The following is a 16,902-nucleotide window of genomic DNA, read 5'->3' as shown; positions in this document are numbered from 1 at the left end:
TACTGGAGTAATGGCTGATGGAAATTCAGCTTTGCATCACAGAAATAAATTATATTTTAAAGTATATTAAAATAGAAACCATTATTTTATATTGTAATAACATTTTGCAAGATTACTGTTTTTTTCCTGTATTTTTGATCAAATAAATGCAGCCTTGATGAGCATAAGAGATTTCTTTAAAAAACATTACAAGTCTTACTGAACGGTAGTGTATATATAAAACCCTTGCTACATGTACTGCATTAAGCTAACTGAGACTTGTCATAGCACTTGCATATCATTGCTCTTTTGTTGGTTTTGATTGTTTCCATTGTCCTCATTTGTAAGTCGCTTTGGATAAAAGCGTCTGCTAAATGACTAAATGTAAGGTAAATGTTACCTGTGATTCACCCCATTAATACTTCATAATGATCAGTTCTAATTCAGGCAGAGCCCCACTGTCTACACAAGACGGGAAAAAGGATGTTGGTGGGAATGCTGGTGAAAAACAAACCGAATTACAACAGCAGTCTTTTCATTGGCTGTCACTGATACAACCGCCGAAACCTACTGCGTTCATCAACCGCTTTGATTAGCTCTGCCAATTAACTGCGAGCAAACTCCACCCCGCTGTCAACTGACCGGAGATTCATTTATTTACTACAGATGGAAAAGCCGCAAAAAGAGATATTAATTATCTGTGAAAATAATTATAGGTTTCTTTAATGGGGCCAAAATAAAATTTTCAGCTGTGTTTACACAACACACGTGGACAGCTGATATACGGCACTGAAGAGAAGTTATTCCAAACACTATGATTACAGAGCAGCGAGGGTAAAGGGGGAGGAACAGCTTGGACAGGTCGCATGCATAAATCAGATCAGTTCTGTCGCTTTACACACTTGCCAACTGCTCGGTTTCTCAGAGAGCTCTAGCTTGTCAGTACTTCAAAAGGCAATGCTTGATAATGTCAAACTTGCAAGAACAACAACATTATAACAAACCTTGTAAAATCAGACAGGGCTGAAAAAAATGAGACTTTCCACCAGTTGCAACCAAGAGCATTTTCACGAATGCATGAGAAACTAGATATACATAAATCGGAAACGATAAAGCATGGACATGCAAAGGGATTTTTTTTCCCTGCAAATATCAATTTAGGGTTTCTGTCCAATGCTAACCATCCTAACTACTTTTAACATTAGAAAAGTGCAAGCAATCAAGCAAAAAACAGCAGTGCAAAATAAAATAAAATAAAAAATCTCCTAATTTACTTGCAACAAAAATGTGTTGTAATATAAATAAATAAAAAAATAAATAGAAGTGATAGTTTTATGCAATGCTGGAATGATCTATCTATCTATCTATATATCTATATGCACTAAATCCCAGCCTCAACCCATTCAGAAGTAACAGTACTTACATAGAAACCTATACATAGTAGCCAGAAAGAAACATTATAACAAACCTTGTAAAATCAGACAGGGCTGAAAAAAATGAGACTTTCCACCAGTTGCAACCAAGAGCATTTTCACGAATGCATGAGAAACTAGATATACATAAATCGGAAACGATAAAGCATGGACATGCAAAGGGATTTTTTTTCCCTGCAAATATCAATTTAGGGTTTCTGTCCAATGCTAACCATCCTAACTACTTTTAACATTAGAAAAGTGCAAGCAATCAAGCAAAAAACAGCAGTGCAAAATAAAATAAAATAAAAAATCTCCTAATTTACTTGCAACAAAAATGTGTTGTAATATAAATAAATAAAAAAAAACTATAAGTGATAGTTTTATGCAATGCTGGAATGATCTATCTATCTATCTATATATCTATATGCACTAAATCCCAGCCTCAACCCATTCAGAAGTAACAGTACTTACATAGAAACCTATACATAGTAGCCAGAAAGAAATGCTAATTTTAAAGAAAAACGTCATACGTACTTAGAGGCTTTTGCATCTGAACTCTTCATATATACTTAATGTATTATTATTTTAAGCATACTTACAAACAAATGTAGTGCACTGCTGTGACTCTTACCTGCCACATCTTCATACACATGAGCATCCCCAGCGTTGAATCTGGTTTGAGAGTGCAAACTGGAGTCCAGCTCCTCATCTCCACCACACTCACCTGAAAAACATCATGCACAACTTCAATTAGTTTGCACTGCTGAATCGTTCCTATGAGCAGTTTCAGAAGTGATAGTTTTATGCAATGCTGGAATGATCTATCTATCTATCTATATATCTATATGCACTAAATCCCAGCCTCAACCCATTCAGAAGTAACAGTACTTACATAGAAACCTATACATAGTAGCCAGAAAGAAATGCTAATTTTAAAGAAAAACGTCATACGTACTTAGAGGCTTTTGCATCTGAACTCTTCATATATACTTAATGTATTATTATTTTAAGCATACTTACAAACAAATGTAGTGCACTGCTGTGACTCTTACCTGCCACATCTTCATACACATGAGCATCCCCAGCGTTGAATCTGGTTTGAGAGTGCAAACTGGAGTCCAGCTCCTCATCTCCACCACACTCACCTGAAAAACATCATGCACAACTTCAATTAGTTTGCACTGCTGAATCGTTCCTATGAGCAGTTTCAGAGAAGATGATTATACGTTTAAGGGAGTCATTAGGAGTCACCACCACTAATGCTAAAGTACTGCAAGTTGAACGCACACCTTGATGTTACAGCCGCTTTGTCAATGATTCATAGTCAGTTATTACTCTCTTCAATTTTTAGCAGATGCTATCCTCACATCCACACTAAAATGAGTGTAAGAAATCTATATTCACAGAAAAGCTCTGCAGAGACAACTGCATTAGACAACTGTCCTGTTGGTTTGCTGTGATGCATGTTCACAGCTGGTAAAAAGGTCCAAAAAGAGTCAAAAAACACAACAGTTTCCAACACAGAAGGGCCACGACCATTAATAATAACAACTAACTGGCACACTAATGTTTCTGACTAACAATATCCAAAATGGTGAGAGCATGCAACTACAACAGTATCTGGACACTACATTGCACAACAAAATCTCAAAACAAGACACATTTGCAAACCAATGGTTTTTAGTGGATGCATGAAGTCAGTTCTCCTCAAGTGCACACAAGATGCAGTTCATCACATTATCCTTCAACATGATTCACTTATGTTTGACAAGCAGAATGTTTCCAAACACTCAACATTCGCTTCATAGTCCAGGAATCTTTTGCTCAAATATATATATTTTTTTTTAATAAATGCAACTTGGTTTAATATTTTAGCTGATGCAATGCCTTGTTTTTTTTTATAAGTGTCCAAAAACTTTTTGGGTCACTGTAAATAACACTATAATAACTCCTGAGGAACTGGTTGAGGCCAGTATGTCTGGCTTGATTGCACAGGCAGCCATGATTAAGAATCATTAAAATATTTTAACGCAGTTAACGCACTGGCCCCGCCCCCAGACCTGTACGTCATCTTACATTTCATACAATTGACTTGACAAATGTTATGCAGGGCAACAACTCCATAAATGCCGTTATGCCCTAAAATTCAAGATATTGGGGCACAAAATGCTCCTGTATGAGTTTTTGTCTCATATTTATATCATATGATAAGTGATATCACACGAGCAGGGAGAGTAATATCACACGAGTTCTGTTTGTCCCGAATAGCACGAGTGCAAATGTTATTTTATATGACAGCTCAGTAAATAAGAAGTTAATATTATGTTATAATTTAAACACAATATTGTCTGTTTTTGATCAATTTTGCCAACAAAAATATTACCTAAAGCCACAGCAGAATTGTTGCGCATCTCCGAGCAACACAGCGGTGTTTAGTTTCTGAATGAATCCGCGTTTTAAAGAATCGTGTGAACCAATGATTCAAAAACCCATTCATAAAGAGAGCCGTTTACTTAATTCCTCAATGAATCAGCCGTTTGAACGAATCAAATGAATGAATGACTCAAAGACATTTACCGCCACCTGCTGGCAGTTTTAGTTTCTTATTTTGAGTGTTATTGTATTACTTTAAATAAATAAATGGGTATATATAAAATATTCGAATTTATTTATGTATTACATAATCTTAAAATCAAGATTGCAAGTTAACAAATATGGGAATGGTTTGACGTCAACTGAATGCGGCTTGCAACCTTGACCGCTTCCAATCATGTCAGCTTTGTTGATTGTAAGATTAGTGATCAAGTCCAGTTTTGCATCAATACCAGTGGCAAGGAGTGGTGAAATGAAGAGGAGGCGAGATGCATAAGGGAAAAAAGGATGAGGATAAGAGTAATATCGAGGCTCTGTGTTTGGTCTGGCTGCAGGGCTGCTGGTAGCTGAAGCATGGTAAATGTAGCTCGAGTGACAGCTCAGGCTCTCTCAAGTGAGGAGCTGGCAGATTGGATGGTGAAACGACATGAATCTGGATGCAATAAAAGCCAGGACAGAGCAGAACTCACACTCTCTGCTTTCTGTTGCCTGCTCGACTGTACAAATCACGCAGACAGTCTGAATGAATCTTACCAAAAATGACCTCTACCAACATGATTCAAACAATGATTGAAATAGTCATGTCACTTGCCAAAACTGCACACTGCAACATGTTCCAATTAGTGCTGGTTCCATAAACTGATTAATCTGGCAATATTTAGCTATTTTGGGAAATTCGGAAGACTGCTTAGTTAAACATACGCTATTTTAAATTTAATTGATTTTTAATGTTTTATGTTTTTGAAAGAAGTCTCTCACCAAAGCTGCATTTATTTGCACATATATCAAAAATACAGTAATACTGTGAATTATTAGAATTTACACAAATTGTTTTATATTTTAGTACATTTTGCAATGTAATATATTTCTGTGATTGTAAAGCAAATTTTCCATAGCTATTACTCCAGTCTTCAGTGTCACATGATCCTTCAGAAATCATTCTAATATGCTGATTTGGTGCTCAAGAGACATTTATTAATTACAAAGCAAAAACAAACATGCAAAATAACAGACATGTATATAATTATTCTGCCTGTTTGAAAACCCAAGAGTCTATTTTTTTAAACAATAGACCACAAACATTTATTTCCAGCATCATTTCATTTATCATCCTAAATTCTGAATATTGACATCAGCATCTTAAAAGGATAGTTCACCCAGAAATGAAAATTCTGTCATTAATTACTCACCCTCATGTCGTTCCAAACCCGTAAGACCTTCGTTCATCTTCGGAACACAAATTATGATATTTTTGATGAAATCCGAGAGCTCTCTGACCCTCCATAGACAGCAACACAACTGAAATGTTCCCAGAAACGTAGTAAGAGCATCGCTAAAACAGTCCATGTGACATCAGTGGTTCAACTTTAATTTTGCAAAGCTACAAGAATACTTTTTGTGTGCAAAGAAAACAAAAATAATTTATTCAACAATTGTACATGCATGTTCTTAAGGCGATTATGCTTAATATGCATGTAAACGCAATAACATGCTTTCTGTCGGCTTACTGAAGTGCACATGTGATACGTGACAGGAACGCATCGTTATTGCAGATTTAAGTGCATTTAGACAAAGCAAACGTTGTGCAGTAAAGAAAGGAGGAATATATCACAAATGCAGACTCTTTCATGACATAGAAAATGATAAAAGTGTGTTCTCATCTCGTGCAGCAGAAGTAGAAGTGGTTCAGTCAAAACGCTGCATTTATAACTGCATGAGAGGATAATATGTGACCCTGGAGCACAAAAGCAATCATAAGTAGCACAGGTATATTTGTAGCAATAGCCAACAATACACTGTATGGATCAAAATGATCAATTTTCTTTTTTTATGCCAAAAATCATTAGGATATTAAGTAAAGATCATGTTCCATGAACATATTTTGTAAATGTCCTACCGTAAATACATTCATTTATTTATTTATTCACTTTTTAATGCCATGCCAGCCCTACCATAAATATATCAAAACTTAATTTTTGATTAGTAATATGCATTGCTAAGTACTTCATTTGGACAACTTTAAAGATGATTTTCTCAATATTTAATTTTTTTGCACCCTCAGATTTCAGATTTTCAAATAGTTGTATCTCAGCCAAATATTGTCCGATCCTAACAAACCATACATCAATGGAAAGCTTATTTATGTATGAATCTTGACCCTTATGACTGGTTTTGTGCTCCAGGGTCACATATATGAGCTGTAAGTTTCCTGCTGACATGTTGCAAGCTTTATTTAACATCACAACTGACGATGCTCGGAGTCAGATACAAATGATTATATTTTGACGTCACTACAGGGAAATAACCTGCTTTATTAATGAAGTCATGTAAACGCAGTTTACGCAGGTTACTGATGTGCATGTAAATAGGGAAAACTGGTTATTTTTATAAGCTGATATTTGTGAGTCATCAGCTTACTGGTGTGCATGTAAACGTGCTCAATGACAGAGTTTTCATTTTTGGATGAACTACCCCTTTAAACAACCTAATCCTCAGGAAGGCAAGTGCGGTGTTGTTGTGAACTGTGTGTGATGAAGCAGTCCCTCGCCTCCTCCATGTGTTCTGTGGGGAGGGCCAGCAGAGCGTCTCCGGGTCGGGTCTCCAGCAGAGAGCACTGACAGAACCCCACACTAGCCATCAGGAGAGAGTCTGTCACTGCGCTGCGGTCTTCAGACAGATCCCACACACACAGCCGAATGTCCCGACCCTGACTAACAGCCCAAATACATTAACACATGCACAGCAGAACAAAAACACAAGCCCACCACAGCAGCTTTTTAGACCAAGACAGACAGGGCAGTGGAAACAGTGGGAAGAAGTAAAGATAGGGCCCTATGTTTTGCACGATGCAGAAAACGCAGATGGTGGAATCCACTCCTAAAAATGGAAATTACAGTGTAATGTGGAATGTCACAGAATTTAGCAGTTTTTTGATGAATAAATCAAAAGCAGGGCTGTACACTTATGTACAGTGTATATATGTTTTAATCCAGAAAAAAAAAAAATATTGAAAAAATTAAAATTTCATAGCCCTATTATTGTTAAAAAAAACTATACATTATTAAATTAACATTTTATGAATTCAATGGATTAGACATGCTTTTTGATTATTAAAATAGAGTCCAGAAAAAGTAAAACAGAAAACACAGAACTTGGGAAAAAATGTAACAGATTTTATATGGCCCTAAAAATGCCGTCGTCTTTTTTTTTTTTTTTGTCATGTTTCATGATTTCAGTTGACAAGAAATGCTTTTTGATTTAACCATTAAAACAGAATCCAGAACAATTAATAGCGAAAAAACTTAGGGAAAAAATAAAACAGATTTCTTACAAAAAAGGGTGCAAAGCACTGTATTAATATTAATTTTCCGTATTTTTTTTTTTTTACAGATGTTTTACCTGCATTTTGAATTTTGCATTGTGTTTTAGGGTTAACAGAAATTTCTGGATAATGTCCTGGCAGAAAATTACAATCACATTTTTTTTTTTTTTTTAACACAGTTGTAGGGCCTTATGAGCATGACAGCTTAACATTCAATCCATGCCATGTTAAAGGAGTAGCTCACTTCCAGAATGAAAATGTCCTGATGATTTACTCACCTCCATGCCATCCAAGATGTTCATGTCTTTCTTTCTTCAGTCAAAAAGAAACTAAGGTTTCTGAGGAAAACATTCCAGGATTTTTCTCCATATAGTAGACTTCAATGGGGATCAATGTGTTGTTTCAATGCAGCTTCAAAGGGCTCTATACGATCCCAGACGAGGAATAAGGGTCTTACCTAGCGAAACGATCAGACATTTTCTAAAACAAAATTTTTTTTTTAATACTCTAACCATAAATGCTCGTCTTGCACTAGCTCTGCGATGCTCATGCGCATCTTCACACATTACGTAATCATGTTGGAAAGGTCACGCGTGACGTATCGACCCAGTGTTTACAAAGCGAACGTGCAAAGAAAGTCAAATGCTCTTTACAAAAAAGATGATTTTGAAGTTGGAGAAAATTAGATTTTTCGCCCTACCCTACCTTTTTAAACCAAAGTACACAGACGAATAAGCGCGTGACTTTTCCAATGTGATTACGCAATGCGTGAAATCACACATGAGCATCGCAGAGCTAGTGCAAGATAAGCATTTGTGGTTAAAAAGTATATACATTTTTTTTTTTTTTTAGAAAATGTCCTATCGTTTTAACTAGATTAGACCCTTATTCCTCGTCTGGGATCGTATAGAGCCCATTGAAACTGCAATTTGGACCTTCAACCCATTGATCCCCATTGAAGTCCACTATATGGAGAAAAATCCTGGAATGTTTTCCTCAAAAAACTTAATTTCTCTGCGACAAAAAAAAGACATGAACATCTTGGATGACATGGAGGTGAGTAAATTATCAGGAAAAAAACATTAAGGAGGCTGCATTAACATTTTAATAATTCACTGATAAACTAGTGCTTTTTTGTTTTCAGTTTAAGAGATGAAGTCGGCGACACTGACTCGTCATCTCCGCTGTAGTGATGCGCCTGTATGCTAATACTCTAACCATAAATGCTCGTCTTGCACTAGCTCTGCGATGCTCATGCGCATCTTCACACATTACGTAATCATGTTGGAAAGGTCACGCGTGACGTATCGACCCAGTGTTTACAAAGCGAACGTGCAAAGAAAGTCAAATGCTCTTTACAAAAAAGATGATTTTGAAGTTGGAGAAAATTAGATTTTTCGCCCTACCCTACCTTTTTAAACCAAAGTACACAGACGAATAAGCGCGTGACTTTTCCAATGTGATTACGCAATGCGTGAAATCACACATGAGCATCGCAGAGCTAGTGCAAGATAAGCATTTGTGGTTAAAAAGTATATACATTTTTTTTTTTTTTTAGAAAATGTCCTATCGTTTTAACTAGATTAGACCCTTATTCCTCGTCTGGGATCGTATAGAGCCCATTGAAACTGCAATTTGGACCTTCAACCCATTGATCCCCATTGAAGTCCACTATATGGAGAAAAATCCTGGAATGTTTTCCTCAAAAAACTTAATTTCTCTGTGACAAAAAGAAAGACATGAACGATGAAGTCGGCGACACTGACTCGTCATCTCCGCTGTAGTGATGCGCCTGTATGCATGTTTCATACGGATTACATAATCGGAGAATATTTGTTTTCCATTTGAATTGGTTCATTTGAAAGTAGACGTTTCACTCTCTATAGATATATTTTTCATGTCTGTAAGGCAAATATATACACGGAGTTTCGTGCTCAAGTGCACAGAGACCGAGACGGCAGAAAGAGCATCCCGTTTGCTTTCATTATTTTAAAAAAGACATGAACATCTTGGATGACATGGAGGTGAGTAAATTATCAGGAAATTTTCACTACTCCTTTAAGCTGTTACATGGTCACATGACATTAACACGTAGAGTCTTTACAAATTTGAAAGATGTATAACTCTTATCTGTATGAGCAAAAATTAGGGAGTATTTTAAGAGCAAGTGAGCGCACCGGCGCCTCCGTCTGATATGCAGTGAGCGCGCTACTTTTCACGCTCCACACAGACACTAAAGCGCACATTTCTCTAGATTACCACATAGACCAGCTGTTAACGATCTGCGTGACTTTATTGCGTGATTATTTATTTATTTTTTTTCCAAGACTAAGCGACTAATAACATTTTGGTCGACCAAGCCTCTTCTGGTCGACTAACGATTAGTCGAATATTTGGGGGCAGCCCTACATATTACCACCCCCCCTCTCCTTTACCTGATCAATCTGCTTCTGCGGTCTTTGAAAGTGTTGAGCCAGATAACAGGGTTCCCAGCGTGGCTCTCTAGAATGCGTTCTGCTCTCCTGGTGGTCAGGTTCCACATATGGATTGCACCTTTACCTGACCTGAATCACACAAACACCAAGATTACCGTACACAGGACAATTTTAAGGCAATACAAATGCTGCTGGTTCGTTTAATAAGTTGCCACCAACCCAGAGTAGAGAAACGGTGGTCCATCGCCAGCACAGCAGAAGCTCAGGCTGTTCACGGCGGCCCCTGAACCCCTCAGAATGAACAGCGGGTCTGGAGGAGGACGGGACATCACTACTGCAGCTGCTCACTTAACATCTGCATCCTAGGAAAAATAAATTAATAAAGCAATGAAATAATGCCAGTACTGGTCATTGATATATTGTGTATGCTTAGCAAAAAAATATTTTTTAGAGTCTAAAGTGGGTCTACTCTCTCTGGTGAACCACACACTCATTGAAATATTATGCCAACTTACCACCTCGGTGTCCCCATACCACAAATTGTTTTTTTATTAATCAATTTCTCGGTGCCCCTGTACTACCTATTATTATTTTTTATTGTATTTATTTAAATTAATTTCTTATTTAGTTTCCACTCATTCATGCAATTATTTTCCCCCGTCTTTCTTTTTTTGCTTGTTCTTATATAGTTTATGTACCCATTTAATTATTTATCTCCCTCTCCCCCCTTTATTTTCTTTATTTTCTTTATAAACATTCTCCTCTGACCGGCTGTTATATATATATCCGGCAAACATTAAAAATCGTTCTGATCCCAAACTTTTGACCGGTAGTGAGTGTGTGTATATATATATATATATATTTTTTTTTTTTTTGCATAATATAGATATAGACACACAACATTTTTTACACACACTTCACATAACTAGGCCTGCTACATGTACATCCTACTTTGTGTTCTACCTGTTTTGTATTGATGGTAAGTTTTTGTCATATGTACAGCTTTAAAAACTAATTTAAAAAAATCATTTAGACATTTATAATATATTTTTAATTTAGGATTTATGCAGATATCCTGAAAATATCCTGAATAATGTTTCACGGTTTCTACAAACATATAAAGCTTTCAACATTCCAAATCAGCATAATTTCTGAAGGATCATGTGAAATTGAAAACGAAAATTCTGACATTCAAAAACAATGGAATGGAATAATTTAATCAACCACCAGCACTGGAGGAATTTGTTTACACAACTTTCACATAATTATTAGCATCAACCCATATGTAAACACTGATATCTCTTAGTTAACACAGTAAACACTAAAAGCCTTTGGGCAAAAGGAAGATGTGATCATGCTATTTTCCTTGTCTTCCTCCTCCTTTATAAAACCTCTTTCTCAATATGTTATAAATCACGAGCTAGACAACTTAATTACTGTAAACAGACAGTCATTTTTCATTTTTATTTTCATCAACAGCTAACAAAAAAAAGGCGTTCAAAGCACACGTGAGCGCAAATGGCTCTGAGGGCCACAGTGGAGATGCAACAGACCACAAAAATTCAGACGATTAGACGTGAGCGACGAATCCTTTTCAAACTGCCACGCAAAGCTAAATTGGTTGATGTCTTAATAAAGGAAAACATTATAACTTGACACATTGATGTGGTTTTAAACCTGTAAGATGTCGTAAAAGACAGTTTTGACTCTCTTTAGAAATGCTTACGATTAGGGGTTGGGGAAAAATCGATTCACATATGAATCGCGATTCAGTCTTTTAGCAATTTGCATCGATTCACAAATCTCAAAAAAAAAATTCTAGTTAATATTATAATAGTAATAATAATGATAACAATAACATGATGTTGTCGGAACAAAACAACAACAGCAATGGAGGCGGAAAAACAAATACATCCTGCCCCATTTTCAGCGAGGGCAAGTGTTTGTAAAATTATTATATTAATTATTGATCTTTTGTTATTATGGGAAGTGTCAAATATTTTAGATTTATTAGGAAGTTAATAGTTAATAGGAAACTGATTTCTTGAGTCAGGACTACCCATACTATAGGCTGGTGCATTTTTGTATCAAAATACTGTTGTGTTTGTTGTCCAGTGTGCACAAAAAATTGATGAAGAATAGTGAATGGTGATTAAAAATCTAAAAATTTAGAAAACTGCGTAACTGTTTGCAAAAATTCCAAAAAATTAGAAAATCGAAAACTGCAGAGGTTTGTGGGCTGCTAAAGACCCGAGATGACGCATTCAGATAAGGAGTTAAAGCAGTCCTCAAAACAGCAAAAGCCAATCTGTCCTGTGGCATCAAGAATGCGAAACGGTTATGTACACAAAAAATCAATAATCACTTCACAGACCAATTTAGACCAGACGCAAGCCATTTAGACCATCACTGACTACAAGCCCCCACCACAGGCCTGTGATGATGACACATCCCTCCCAGATGCACTCTTATCCACTTTTATTCACGGTTTGAAATGCAGAATGACACACCTGCACAAAAACTGCCCACACCTCCCAACGACCAGGCGCTCTGTCTGTCTCCAGCCAACGTAAGGAAGACCCCTATCTAGGATTAACCCACGCAAGGCTGCGGGTCCTGACAACATACCTTGCTGTGTACTGAGAGACTGTGCTGCACAGCTGACAGATGTCCTAACAGATATCTTCAACACCTCGCTGAGCCAGGCAGTCGTCCCCACATGTCTCAAATCCACAACAATCATACCGGTACCAAAGAAATCACCTGTGTCCTGTCTAAATGACTACCGTCCCATAGCACTGACTCCAATCATGATGAAGTGCTTTGAGAGGTTAGTCATGCACAACATCAAAACCAGCCTCCCCAACACACTCGATCCGCTCCAGTTTGCATACCGTCCAAACTGCTCTACGGACAATGTGATTTCCTCCACCTGGCTCTTACCCACCTAGAAAATAAAGACTCCTATGTTAGAATGCTGTTCATCGACTTCAGCTCAGCATTCAACACAATAATCCCACAACAACTCATCAACAAACTAAACCTGCTGGGCCTAAACACCTCCCTCTGTAATTGGATCCTGGACTTTCTAACTGGAAGACCTCAGTCAGTCCATGTCGGCCGCAACACCTCCAGCACTACCACACTGAGCACAGGTGCCCCTCAGGGCTGTGTGCTCAGCCCGCTGCTCTTCATGCTGCTGACCTACGACTGCACTGCCAAGTTCAGCTCTAACCACATCATCAAGTTCACTGACAACTGTGGTAGGTCTCATCAGCAACAATGATGAAACACCCTACACTAGCTCCTGAAACCAGGATCCTCTCCCCCCCCATCCCACCACACCACATGCACCACATGAAAACTGTTGAAAACCTCAAGAACATTGTGCAATTCTGAGTGTGCTACACACAGGTGAGTGGGCTGGACAAACCACCTGTAGAAACACACTCTTTTCTCTCTAAATGCACCAGACACTTTCTTAAAAAGCCTCCATGTTACAAGGAAAACATTGTGCAATTCTGAGTGTGCTACACACAGGTGAGTGGGCTGGACAAACCACCTGTAGAAACACACTCTTTTCTCCACCATCTAAATGCACCAGACTTTCTTAAAAACACTCCATGTTACGAGAACTTAATAAGGACTTAACAAATGTTTACTTCTGAATGCACCACAAATCACATTGCACTATTTGCTTCTTAACCTTAACCTAGTACTTGTATAATCTGTCTTAGGTTATGTATATGTATAGTCAACTATTTATAGTATCTGTATAGTTAGATTACCGCTTTCAGTAAGTTAGTTATGTATAGGTTTAAAAATTGTTCTTATCGTATGGGACGCGGTAACACACGGCCCTCTCACAATATATTGCTTTACAGATCTATAACTTTTGCTGCTCAGAAATGTTCACGCAATTCAAAAGTAGTGTATTGTGCACTTTTTCCTTTAAAAGTACTGCTATATGAACAAAAGTGCAATAACATTTGGTTTGCAAACGCTTTAAACTAATTTGGTGCTTTTTTACAGCAGTATTCCTTTTACATAGTAATATTAAAATATTATAAATCTCCACTTTTGAATTCATTATTGAATTTTGTGTATAACAATGCGATTAAAGTGATAACTATGTGGCTCGGGGAACAAAACATTAAAACTTTGGGTCCATGGCCAGGAAACTCCCCAGAACTTAATCCCATTGAGAACTTGTGGTCAGTCCTCAAGAGGCGGGTGGACAAACAAAAACCCACAAATTCTGACAAACTCCAAGCATTGGCCTAGAAGTTGATTGACAGCATGCCAGGACGAATTGCAGAGGTCTTGAAAAAGCTTAAAACTATTTTCAGAATGTGTAGTTTTACTAATTAATAAGAAAAAAAAAACAGATTAAATATAATTAAAATATCTGACCATAAAGATATTCTTTATATTTTACAAATAAAATGCTATTTTTTATGGACAAATCTAAATATGTTTTGAATCATATTTCTCACAGAGATTTGAGTAATCTCATTGTGTATTCTTAGCAATAATGCAGTTTTGTGTCATGGTTACGCAATGCATTTAGTATTTAGCAACTTCACCAATTAGCTGGAAAAGCTGGTCAAGAGCTGATTCCACAGGGGAGTTTTGGTTTTTTAAGATGAGACATGACACATGAGGAAGTATGAAGAATGACAGTTAGTGATCTATACACACATTCACACGTATCCGTATCTGGTACCAGAGCATCAGAGCCCGCTCTGCAAGACTGCTCAACAGCTTTATTAACACTCCATGTTACTAGAACTTAATAAGGACTAAACAAATGTTTACTTGTGAATGCACCACAAATCATATTGCACTATTTGCTTCTTAACCTTAAATGCCTCTTTTGCACAATATCATGCACAGTTATTAGGTAAAGTACTTGTATAATCTGTCTTAGGTTATGTATATGTATAGTCAACTATTTATAGTATCTGTATAGTTAGATTACCGCTTTCAGTAAGTTAGTTATGTATAGGTTTAAAAATTGTTCTTACGTCTAGTGTTCTATGTTTATATTTATGTTTATTTATGTAGCACCGTGGTCCTGCGAGACACGACATTTTGTTCCACTGTATGTCCACACATGTGTGGACTGACAATAAAGCTCGACTTGACTTGACAAAACGTGAATTGATTCGTAATCAAATTGTGACTCCAAGAATTGATATGAATCAAATCATGAGGTACCGAAAGATTACCACTCCTTCTTACGATGCTTGAGAAGAATTTTTTCATAACTAACTGTATTAGTTATTGGCCCATTTTAAAGGGAAGCAAAAATTACAGCAATTAAAATGAAACAAAATTAAGACAATTAAACCTACATAACCACAAACAGAGCCGTGTTTCTCCTTTGAGTGGCGACCGATATTGCTGATTTTAGATATGAAGCGGTCCGCTTAATGAAGGCCCTTCTGCTCAGTGTCATCTCTGGTCACCTCTGTCCTCGCGCTGAAACAGGACCCACAGGTATTTTGGGGGAGCTCATTTCAGAAGGTTAGTGGTTAAATTGTGCATGTTAATCTGTCAAGCGAAGATTCTTCACTGCCCTACCTTCCTAATTAAGAGTCGAACCCCAGCCGCCCCATACGAACCCCCCACAAAGGGGACAGTCACTAAACGCCCCTCTAGTTTCTTACAGGTGAGCTGGGAGGGAGGCAGCGGGATTAGAACCCGTGACTATCAGTCGCCATCAGGCCTGTATAGGAGCCAGACCCGTCTACTGCAGATATAGGGGCTAAAATTAAACCTCTGGTTTGGTCAACTGTCTGTCTACCTGAACTATATCTTAAACTGATGCTATAGTGCACTAAGATTAATGGCCTAGTTGTTATTTTGCTTTTCTTTAAACTACATTCTCAAGAAAACAAAAATGGCAAAAATCGGACTATCGTCGTCTGTGTGACAGCGAGGTTTTCATAGCTTTAAAGAGGATTAACAAGCCCGTATTGTGAAGTTCACTGCACCACACGGGTCTGTCAGTCATGAGATGGAAAGAAATAAAGTTAGGGATGGAGTTGAAAAACAGGCTGAGGAACTAGGCCAAAGAGTCAAGACTGCATTGGTATGGCAACTCTTTTGTTTTGTTTTTTTACTTTATTGACAGAGACAACAGGAGAAACACATAATGCGTTATGGAAAACAAAAAAGCTGAATAGGGTCACAGTGCAGTTCATTTGATGATATTATTAAATGTATAATGTATATTTGAGGTGATATTTCTCGCAAAAATGAAGATTGTCATCATTTACTCACCCTTATGTAATTCCAAAGCTGTATATGACAGACTTTTGAAACTACATCAGATGCTAACAACATTTGACCTATTGACTTTCATTGTAGTAGACCTTCTTTGTGTTCTACTGAAGAAAGAAAGTCATACAGATTTGGAAGGTGAATAAATGATGACTGAAATGTGACCCTGGAGCACAAAAGCAGTCTTAAGTCGCTGGGGTATATTTGTAGCAATAGCCAAAGATACATTGTATGGGTCAAAATTATCGATTTTTCTTTTATGCTAAAAATCATTAGGACATTAAGTAACGATCATGTTCCATGAAGATACTTTGTAAATTTCCTACCGTAAATATATTAAAATCTCATTTTTAATTAGTAATACGCGTTTCAGAAAGGCGGGACATAGAGGAGAAACAATAATGTACAGTATGTGGAAAATAATGTTTTTTGAACCTTAAACCGCATAAACACATTTCATTACACCAAATACACAAAATAATGTTCTTTTTAGCAGCATCATATAACCCCTTTAATAACAAAGATAAAATAATGACAAAGATTTTCATCTTTGCCCACTTTGGCCTAAATGTCTGCCATTATTTTTTTACTTTGTATTTTGTTACCTTGTAAGGCTTTGTTTTTAAAATAGGGAAATTAGTTTGGCTGTACTGCTCAGACAACTTGCAAAATAGTAAAACCAACATGACAAAGAATCGTGATTTTCCTAAAAAAAAAAAATTTGTGATATATTTTTGCCATATCGCCCCTAGCATATCAGAATGATTTCTGAAGGATCTCTGAAGACTGGAGTAATGATGCTGAAAATTCAGCTTTGCATCACAGGAATAAATGACACTTTACAGTATATTAAACTGAAATAAATAGAATT

At 37.0% G+C, this 16,902-nt stretch overlaps 1 protein-coding gene across 1 annotated transcript in view; it reads right to left on the bottom strand.

Annotated features, from left to right (window-relative positions):
- Positions 1-16,902, bottom strand: part of LOC107708243 (guanine nucleotide-binding protein subunit beta-like protein 1) — a 42,218-nt gene that overhangs the window by 14,734 nt on the left and 10,582 nt on the right. The window contains exons 2-5 of the mRNA XM_016512421.1: positions 9,963-10,105; positions 9,744-9,872; positions 6,535-6,697; positions 2,447-2,539 (exon numbers count right to left, since the gene is read on the bottom strand). Coding sequence (XP_016367907.1) covers positions 2,447-2,539; positions 6,535-6,697; positions 9,744-9,872; positions 9,963-10,072 — 495 coding nt within the window. The 5' untranslated portion in view covers positions 10,073-10,105. The remainder of the gene's footprint in view (positions 1-2,446; positions 2,540-6,534; positions 6,698-9,743; positions 9,873-9,962; positions 10,106-16,902) is intronic.

Source organism: Sinocyclocheilus rhinocerous, unplaced genomic scaffold (genome assembly GCF_001515625.1).
Source record: "Sinocyclocheilus rhinocerous isolate Xijiao unplaced genomic scaffold, SAMN03320098_v1.1 scaffold1436, whole genome shotgun sequence".
Taxonomy (NCBI): domain Eukaryota; kingdom Metazoa; phylum Chordata; class Actinopteri; order Cypriniformes; family Cyprinidae; genus Sinocyclocheilus; species Sinocyclocheilus rhinocerous.
The sequence above is the reverse complement of the archived record's forward strand: the minus strand, read 5'-3'. Positions and strand labels throughout refer to the sequence as shown.